Source organism: Esox lucius, chromosome 5, assembly GCF_011004845.1.
Source record: "Esox lucius isolate fEsoLuc1 chromosome 5, fEsoLuc1.pri, whole genome shotgun sequence".
NCBI lineage: Eukaryota > Metazoa > Chordata > Actinopteri > Esociformes > Esocidae > Esox > Esox lucius.
The window spans coordinates 29,044,293-29,054,810 of NC_047573.1; the positions used below are offsets into that span (position 1 = coordinate 29,044,293).

The 10,518-nt window shown below is 43.3% G+C and overlaps 1 protein-coding gene across 1 annotated transcript in view; it reads left to right on the forward strand.

Moving 5' to 3' along the window:
- Window positions 1–10,518, forward strand: part of kcnh4b (potassium voltage-gated channel, subfamily H (eag-related), member 4b) — a 65,586-nt gene that overhangs the window by 50,962 nt on the left and 4,106 nt on the right. The window contains exons 12-15 of the mRNA XM_013131950.4: window positions 2,121–2,159; window positions 3,077–3,498; window positions 4,027–4,124; window positions 5,956–6,032. Of these exons, the coding sequence (XP_012987404.4) occupies window positions 2,121–2,159; window positions 3,077–3,498; window positions 4,027–4,124; window positions 5,956–6,032 (636 nt within the window). The remainder of the gene's footprint in view (window positions 1–2,120; window positions 2,160–3,076; window positions 3,499–4,026; window positions 4,125–5,955; window positions 6,033–10,518) is intronic.

Genomic DNA, 10,518 nt, shown 5'->3' on the forward strand with positions numbered 1-10,518 from the left:
TGTCTAAGTATAAAGGCTTGATGACACATTTATAACCCATAAATATTCCTTTCATAAACTTTTCATAAGCATTTCATGAATGCTTTATATTTTTGGTATGTCTTTTGGTTGTACACCTGCATTTATGAAAGCAGCATGAATGAGATATGAATGTAGAGATATATTTGGTGGGGGCTTACATTAGTCCTCGTGGGAATTGGCCATGTCTATCACACCGATGAACGGGTGGGGACCCAAATGCGGACACAGAGGCAGAGGAGGGGGGTCCAAAGTATTTATTGAACAACCAGGCAGTGGGCAGGCTCGTAGTGGTGGACAGGCAGGGTTCGTTATCGGGCGTTCAGATGGTCGAAGGTACAGGAGTGGGCAGGCAGGCTCGTGGTAGGGGACAGGCAGGGTTTGTTGTCGGGCGGTCAGATGGTCGAAGGTACAGGATAGGGCAGGCAGGCTCGTGGTGGGGGACAGGCAGTGTTCGTTCTCGGGCGTTCGGATGGTCGAAGGTACAGGAGTGGGCAGGCAGGCTCGTAATCCGGAAAACAGGCAAGGGTCGTAACCGGGGAATAGAAGGACGGGTAGACTGGCTGATGAACACATAGAACGCTGGAAACGACTGTACAGGACAAGACGATCTGGCAACTGCCAAACAGAGAACAGGGTTTAAATACACGGGGCTAATAGGGAACCGGGAACACCTGGTGAGGGGCGGGGACAAAACAACAGGTGAAACACATCAGGGTGTGACAATGTCCCAACTTCCCCTGCAACACCCTTGGAGAGTGACGTCACGGTTAGCCATTATGAACGACTACCCTGAGGCAGTAAGGGCTGAGTGCCTTGCTCAAGGGCACATTGGCATCATGTTCTCTTTTCACCTTGTTGGTTGATTTGGGCTCGCTGCCTTTCTTTAAATGGCCCAACTCTGTAAACACTAGACTACCTGCTGCCCTTAATCTCCACCAGATAAATGGAAGGGTCTAAGCCCTTTTTCGGATTGACAACAGAGCGAACCAAATGAAAGATGTGAAGAAATACTGCCTAAGCTTTCATCAATCAAAGGCTTGTAATTTGTACAACATCGTGTTACCGCCGCCTTGTCGTCATTCAGATTATTTCAGTGTTTGCGTCACGTTGCATGCGTTTCATCTAATTTCGTTTCATGTCCCCAGAAAGGAGATTTGAGCCTTGTTGATATTACATTTCTTCAAGCGTTCAGAATCTGTGTATCATACAGTGGTCGGTGTGGATATGCCGGCCCGCAAGAGGTATGCAATCAGGTTTGGTGTCTGAGCAACACTCTGGTTCTTTCTGACCATCTGTTTGGAGTGGGCTCTGGCTCAAGGCCAAGGGTGCCGACTCAAACCTCTCACACTATGAAGAAGAACTCGGTTCTAAAACACCGGGGAACACTTTAGCACAGTTGCGTCGGGCTTATTACAATGTCCTTCCTAATTTAATGTTGTAATATGTTAACGAGAAATGCCATATTGTGATTACTCAAGGTCCCAGGTGGCTCAGCTGATTGGGCTTTCAATTCTAGGCTTGTGGGCTCCATTTCCACAAGGGGCATGTACAAAATGAATGCACTCACCACTGTGAGTCGCTCTGGATAAGAGCGTCTATTAAATTACTTAAATGTAATGTGAATTGTTCCAATAACACATTCCACTTTGTGAAATGATGTTGTTTTTCACTGACTCAGTCACTCACAACCTTTTAGAGAACTACCATTGAGGACTTTTCAGGCAGGAACTATGGATTTGCATAGAAAACCTGAAATCTAATCAGAACTAACACAGAACCTAACACACACTGGTCCACAAATAACGTACCACAAAAACACACACACACAGTTAACAACTGATCTTGTGGTAAGAGACAATTTGTTACAGACCTGTCTCCATACATGCTGTATGGTTGGCTTTAGTCAATTGATAACCAGGCTTGTTGGTCAAGCTCTCTTGGGGTGACAGTGATGTTTTCAAGGTTTACGGCGTGAGAGTTGAAACGTGTGTGATAGCAGTGCAGCTGTTGGACTGTGGCGTATGACAGGGTCATACTACGACTCAGGCGTTACCTGTCTTGACTTATTTCACTTCTGTGTCCTAAATCTCTTTTCACAGGGCCTGACCAGGTTCTCAAGGTCACCAAGACTTCCACACGTGAGTGCTGCCCATGCAACAATCCCTGTATGTACAGTCTGACCGACCATTCTTTTTTCATTCCATTAGAGGAGGGTTTCTCAGAGGAACCTGCCTGTCGCGTTCAATATATTTCCACTGCAGTCGGTTTACTCTGCTGACCGTGTTATTCAGGTTTCTGCCTCGACTTGATTTCAAGGAGATTGAATTTGTGAGAAGAATTGAAGCGAAAGTTCTTTAATTGGGCCTGGATTTGTAGCGCTGCTTTTTTTTCTGGGTCATTTGGACGTAACTGCTCTGCTGGGAGTGCGATCCAGCCGGCCCCAGGGTCAGGTTCATTAAGAGCTAAACATTGCCTTGGATTGAGGACAGACTACATGGATTTGACTAACAAGAAACACTCATCTATTTTTTTTATGAAACAAAATGTTTTGAAACACAGTTACTTGTCCTAAAGGACATGTCCCAGGACCCTTAAGGACACAACTCATTTGGAGCAAAGAAAATGGTTCTGTCTCTGGGGTCAGATTGCTAACTAGGTCAACAGCCCTGGTATTAACAAGCTAATTTAGGTTAGTTAGACACATTTTTTACTTGGACACCTATATTGCTCATTGTCTTGTGTTTCAGTCCATATTTTTTCGAATAACCTCTCAACCCAACAATTCTAAATATAAAGATTCATTATCTTCATATATAATGAAGATAATGAATACTCCCAGTGTCCAATTGTCATAATTAAAACATCCTTATCTCACTGTCAATCTATCCCCAGCATGTTCACTATGTACACAACAAAAGAGTAAATCAGGGACTAAGGAAATGTTTCAACATTGTCAAATTGTTTTTAAAATGTGTTAAACATTTCATCCTTTCAACTGACAAAAAAGAAGCTTAAATAGAAATGTAGACATTTCCTTCATTTCCCTGCTCCCCAGAACCCCCAAGGATCTGCAGAGAACAGGCTTCCCCCCATCGTGGAGACCAAAGGAGGCGACCGAGACGACTCGGACCGGTGCTACCACCTCTCGCCGGCTTCCCGCACCCGTCGCGCCGACCTCCTCCTGCCCAGCCTGAGCAACCCGGTCCGCCGCACCTCCTTGGGCAACCTGCTGGGCGACGAGCTGAGGCAGTTCAATGCCCTGCGCCGCTGCCGTTCGCCCAACCTGAGCCGGGGAGGCCTTCCCCGCGGTCAGGGCCCGTCCTCCGCCCAGCCCAAGAAAGAGGACGGTGTCCCGGCGCCAGCCCCCGCCAGCCCCACTGCCTCAGTATTACTGGGGGCAGGGAGTCAGGGCCGCAAGCCGTCCAAGCTGCTGATTCCAACTGTCAGCTGTTTTGCACCACCGGACCTGAGTCCCAGGTAAAAGACACAAACACACACACACACAAACACACAGAGTCACGTGTTTTGTTGGACTTTCCCTTTATTTCCATCCCGATACCCCAACGTGTGCTTTAGGTAGAGGAGAAAGAAATGGCTGTAGCCGAGTTAGCGATGCGTGCGCAGCGTGGAGATTGAATTTACAGGCTTCTCCGGTAGCGTTTCATCTGGTCACTCGGCAGATGTCTAAGTGCTGTAGGAACGGCGCTAAGGTCAGCTCACCTCATTCAACCCCGACCGCGCAGCATCATTCCATCCGTCCATCCATATTCATAATGCATCGGCCGTGGTCTAGCGGGCCCCACGTGAAGGCAATGCTGTAAAGTGGCCCTTCAGGGCTCCGATGTCCTCCGACCCAGACCGTTGCAGCCTCTCCTTGGGCATGGACGTCTGCCAGCGGGGCTCCCATTGCCAGTTCTTGGGTCGTGTGGCGATGGATGATAATTCGATAATTGAAACTAGCTCTACTATTACTCCCCCCCCAACCCCCCCCCGCCCCCCCTCCAGGGTTGTCGACGGTATCGAGGACAACGGACGGACCTTCCTCTTCAACGTGGAGCACAGCGGGCCCAAGTCCAGCGCCCCCACGGGACGTCCCGGCGAAGGTAACACTAACCGCACTGGAACCCTGCGTTGACCGCGCCCTGACCGCACCTGGGACCCCGGGGCACCAGATGGCTTGAAGGTGGCCTCGTGTACGCGGAGCGTAACACGCAGCGGAGATCTCTGGGCCCGTAGCCAAAAAGCTTTTCAGAGTAGAAAATTGTACTACAGAGGCATTTTACTCTTAGTATTCAGGGTAAAAACAAAAGCTATACATGAAGCCTCTTTAGTCATAAGAATTCCACTTAGTTATTTCAGGCAATTTTTTAGCTGTCCTAAGCAGTTAAGACTTACCAGCTGGTGTCTTAATAATAGAAAAGGGCAGGGAGTGTCAGCTTGTGATCCAATTGCTTTGGAGTTTTATTGTCTATTATTTCATCAGCCTAGATCATATTGTTTCAACACAATGAAATAAACACAATGAACACGATGTCACCTTGGAGAGCCATGTGTTGTTTGTAGAGATGCCTGAATTGGGCATGCCTATAAGCTGTACAGTTAAAAGCATCTTACCTAGGTGTTAACTTTTATTCTGTTCAGAAAAAGTGACCTTTCCAACCATGGTTTGTCAAGTGAGTCACTAATGTCTTCTGTGCCAAAGCTATTTAGAGCTGTTGAACATGCGTGACGAGTATAGATACAACGATAGTATTACCACTGAAACACGAACATACTGCATGTTTCAGGGCCTCTCATTATTCCAAATATGACTATTTGGTTGAACAAGATTCTGTCTGCCAACAACACAGGCAAGTGAATCAACAATCAAAGCAATGAATAGTTTCAGGCAAAGATTGTACAAAAAAAATAAGATGGCAACATTTTGACTGTTCACATTAACTCTGATTGTCTTAAGCATGGTGTAAACTTCTCTGCTGGCTATGCTTCATCCCAATTGTTTATTCTCCATTATGGAACAATGTCAATGACCGCCAGGTTCATCGGTCTTCTGTACCCCAAACTGTGATTACCAGATGAGGTAAACTTTAGGTTGATTTTACTCCTGGCTTATAGTTTGTCAGAGCAATGTTTTAACATTGTTTCAGAACCTACTCTAAGCTGGAAGTTTTTTTCTTGTTCTTTTAATAGGTTTTAACAGGATTCATAGGACCATTTATGCAATGCTTTGTGGATACCACACTAAACAACCCATTACCGAATCAACCAATCCCAACACAGCCAATCAATCAGCTGATGAATTAACCACACTGAACAACCCCTTATCGAATCAATCAATCCCAACACAGCCAATCAATCAGCTGATGAATTAACCACACTAAACAACCACTTACCGAATCAACCAATCCCAACACAGCCAATCAATCAGCTGATGAATTAACCACACTGAACAACCCCTTATCGAATCAATCAATCCCAACACAGCCAATCAATCAGCTGATGAATTAACCACACTAAACAACCACTTACCGAATCAACCAATCCCAACACAGCCAATCAATCAGCTGATGAATTAACCACACTGAACAACCCCTTATCGAATCAATCAATCCCAACACAGCCAATCAATCAGCTGATGAATTAACCACACTAAACAACCACTTACCGAATCAACCAATCCCAACACAGCCAATCAATCAGCTGATGAATTAACCACACTGAACAACCCCTTATCGAATCAATCAATCCCAACACAGCCAATCAATCAGCTGATGAATTAACCACACTAAACAACCACTTACCGAATCAACCAATCCCAACACAGCCAATCAATCAGCTGATGAATTAACCACACTGAACAACCCCTTATCGAATTAACCAATCTACATGCATGATTTTATGATCCTAAGGTGTCATCTTTCTTTGTCTCCACAGACACGAGGAAGGTGAATGCCGGACTGCTGCTGGAATCAGAGGAGGTTAGACAGAGTATCAGTCAGCTCCACCAGAAGGTAAATTACACTGGTCATTCTCACTACAGCCCACCTGCTGAGTAAAGAATGACTACTTCTACTGTACATTTCTTGCCAAGATTACTTATGTTTCCTGATGAGACTACCACAATGTTTCTTTTTAGAGTAATCATTTGTTTCTGCTTGAAAGTTCTTTTATGTTTATTTCATGGAACCTCTCCAGTGTTATGTCCCGAGAAACCTTGTACGCTATAGAAACTGCTATGTGACTCTAATGAAAGACATTTCTTTCTAGAGTCACTTTACAAGTGTTCCCATTTCATGTACAATGCTGTGGATTATTTAATGTTTTTACTGTTACTTTAGTAGGTAGGTATGCTAAGAACACATTATTATTTACAATGCCACCACTAATATTGGCACCCTTGGTAAATATTAGCAAAATTGGTTTGTGAAATATGTTTTTATGCTCTTGGTCTTTCTTTAAAAATAAATATATAAAATATTCACAAAAATATTGTGTGTGGTGAAGCAGGCCAATTTCATATAGTCAGTCATCAGTATGGGAAAGACCCAATAATACAGTAATGATGTGCCACGAAAGGCTGTTGAGCTGCGCTAATCAGGAAATGGCTACAAGAAAAAATAGCTCAATGGTTGGGCACTGAGAAGTTTAAAACACCTGGACATATTAACATTCTGCCTGGAAGAGAATGTGTGTTTATATTGACCCCACGTGGAATGAGGAGGATGGTTTGAGTGACTAAAGAACCTCCAAGTATCGCAGAAAAGTAACTCATCCCCACGGTGAAGTATGGTGGTGGATCTTTGATATTGCGCACAGGTTTTCTTCCAAAGGCCCTGGACAACTTGTTCATTGTATCATTGACTCCATTTAGGAAACTAGTAGATATTAAATCAAAACCTGACTGCCTCTACCAGGAACCATACATTGAGATGTGGTTGGATGTTCCAGCAGGACAATGATCCAAAGCACACCTCAAAATCAACATAGAAATGGTTCACTGGCCACAAAATCAAACTTTTGCCATGGCCATCCCAGACCCTTGACCTAAACCCTCTAGAAAACCTGTAGGAAGAGCTGAAGAGAAGAATCCACAAGCGTGAACCTCGGAATCTGATGGATCTGGAGAGATTGTGGTTGGAGGAATGGTCTCAGATCCCTTCCACATGTTCTCCAACCTCTACACATTATAAGAGAAGACTAAGAGCTGTTGACTTTGCAAAGGAAGGTTGCACATTAAATGAACGGTTGCCAAGAACTGTGGCACACGTATTTGAGATATATATATATGTTTTACTTTTTGAATGAATGATCAAGAGGATGAAAAAAAAGTTTGTTTTCTCCAAAGCCTGTTTTGCTCATATTTACCAATTATGCCAATATAAATGGAGGACATTGTACATTTATTGGCCCAACCCTCTTGACTGCCTAGTTACCCTGCCACTTGATATGTTGACACAACAGGTTTCATTGCTACAAGCCACCAGTGGGATATCAACAGGGATCTGAGTAGATTTTTCTACATGCATGCGCTTATCTCCCTAGCTGTTCTGCTGCACTGATTTTTAGTTTGACACATCCATTTTCTCATGCATGCCCAACTAGGACTCTCATAAGTGTGCAGTGACTCTTCAGATTACCTTCATGGTTCATCATTCACTTGCACTGCAGTTGGTCCCTTTAACATTAAGCCTTTTTAGACAGAAACCTGGAATGGATGTATACTGATGTAATATTTATAAGCATATGAATATTGATGTGTACAATATGTATAATTTACTGGTAAATGTAATGAATCACTAACTACAAAGCAAGGCACAACACTGCAATTAGTTAAAATATCTGAAGCAGTAAGACTTTGAATAATTAATACTACATCTTGGATTACATGTAAACTTTTTGGTAAAAGTACAAATAACAACAGAAATGACAAGACATAGCTTAAATAGTTTATCTGCTTCGAGCTACTGTAAACAAACATGCTCACTTGGTTTTTAAACCAGGAAAAGGACCATCCAACATTGTAATAATAAAGATGCAGTCCGTGGCCACTGCTTCAGGGTCTGTTGTTATACAGACTAGACGACTCTCATCTAGGCCCCAATCTGCTAAAGCTTCTCTCATCCCTGTTGCGATGTTCTCCTATGGGAAAAATGCAGTTTGCAAACAGGGACTTTTCAGGTGGAAGTCCTCATTAATAAAGTGTACGGTCAGACTTATGTAGGGCTCCGTTGTCTGGCTGGAACACAAGTCTGTTGTTGCTGTATAATATTCCATTTGTGAAAGCTCTCTTTCAACAAGAGTTTCTCGTACAGCTCTGGGATGGCAACTTGAGAAAAATTGTTGTGTGATGGCATTACATAACGCTTGTCAAGCAAACGGATCATGTTTTTAAAACCCTCTTTGGTAACCGCGTTAATTGGTACCGTGTCTTTGGCGACGTGAAATGTAATTCCATCTGGGATTTTTCTCTGCAGTTTGGAACCTTCCTTGTATGGTGTTTTTACTTTGGATGGCATTGAACTGCTTTGCACTCCTCATACGAAAATTTGTGGTGCCGCCTTAAATTATCAAACAAATTGGTCGTGTTGCCTCGTGTTTTGGCAACAATTGCAAGGCACTCTTGACAAAGTACCAGTTTTTGGTCAACATCATCCTGTCTGTAGCCAAAATATTTCCAAATAATTGACGATGCATTTCTTTTTGCAACCAAATTCTCCATTTCGGCCTTTTTCGCCTGTTCCTCGCTGTCAACCACTTGCAGCAACGAACTCAGTGTTTAAAATAATAATAATAATTGTTATAATTAACTGTGTATCCAATAACCAATAAATCTGAGTAAATTACGTTATATTAGACAGATATAATGCTACTTTTTTATTTGAAAAATATATATATTGTAAATATATATGTTTACCTTACTAAATCGCATGTTCTGCCATGTGACTATTGCGGATGCGTACAACGCAGTGTCGATGCTGAAACGATATATTGTGCAGCCCTAGTGTAGAGATGTGGTGTCTGTTTACTTCTATATTATTAAACCGATTAGTTGAAACTCCACAGATCTCAAATCTAGTTCTCTACATTAGCTAACATCTAAACCAACAACAGGTTTAACAGGATTGCTACACTACATTCAACACGTTAAATTAGAAAAAAGATTACTGTTGGTGTCTAGCTAATAGCTATACAGCAATGAAAACAGTGACTCCAATCACTCTATTGCTGGTTCCACTACGCTATGTGAACTACACTATGTAAATCAAGATCGAGAGTAATGTGTTTGTTGTCGGTGCTGTTCGTCCATCACAATATAACCATAAACAGATTTACTTTAGCCTTACAATAATGTAGCTACTGAAGAAAAGTTCTGGTCTATCCTGAACAAATCCTAATGCCTAATTTGTTTTGTCCGTGGCGAGTATCGAACACCAGTCGCCTATGTGGCAGTCCATGTCTCTAACCACTACGCTATTTAACAAGGGGTAGTCAGTCATTAAGTAAGAGACATTCGCTCTTCTTGGCCGGCTCCACTTACGCAGTCCCCCAAAAATAAGAAAGTTGTATTACACAGTTTACTGCACATGCAATAATGTCAATCTCTTCCAATTCTGTTAAATCCAACTGATTATATTCCACTCAACTGCATATGATTCTATTCAGTTTTATTTCTCCATTGTGCAGCACAATGTCTTCTCACATCCCTAATGTGGATGCAAATGTGTGACAGGTGGGGCTAGAGAATACAGATGGTTCTAGGTAGGCCCTGTCTGAAGTGGGTATTAATTAATCAGCAGGGTGCTTCTGCATTGCAGGGAAAAAATGGCAAGCGCTGACTCAACAATACCAAAATACCTGATGACAACACAACCCACCCTACCGCCCCTCTCTCCCTGGAATCCACTATTCCTCCCCCCTCAATCTCCTCCTCTCCCGGCCTTGTTTCCTCCTCACGTCTTTCTGGTTTCCTCCCTGTTTGCGTCAGTTACAGTCTCTCCCGCCCTCTACAGTTTTGGGCTGCATCGTGTCAAACAGGTTGTTTCCTATAGGGAAATGCAGGGAACAGGAGCTAGCCAGTGTCAGGTATCGTAGATGCACTGTGCTTGTTACAGGCTTGGATGGAAACCAGTTGAAGATATGTGTGAAAGTAGAGCAGGGTTGATCCATCCTGTTCCTGGGGAGCTATTGTCTTGTAGGTTCTCTCTCCAACCCCAGTTGTAAGTAACCTGATTTCAGCTTTCATTCAGCTAATTATTAGAAGGAGGTGTGTTAAGTTATGGTTGGTGAGAACCTGCAGGACAGTAGCTCTACAGGAACATGACTGAGCAGCGCTGGAATAGAGGAGCATGTTTTCAATTGTGGTGTCTGACACCTGACACCAATATAGTGGGTTAGTACCCTGATTCTGACCCTGATGCTCATGACTGTTACTAGAATTATACTGTGAAGATTGGGGTACAACATTTTTCATTTAAAAATGTTTGCTCTGTTATTAAG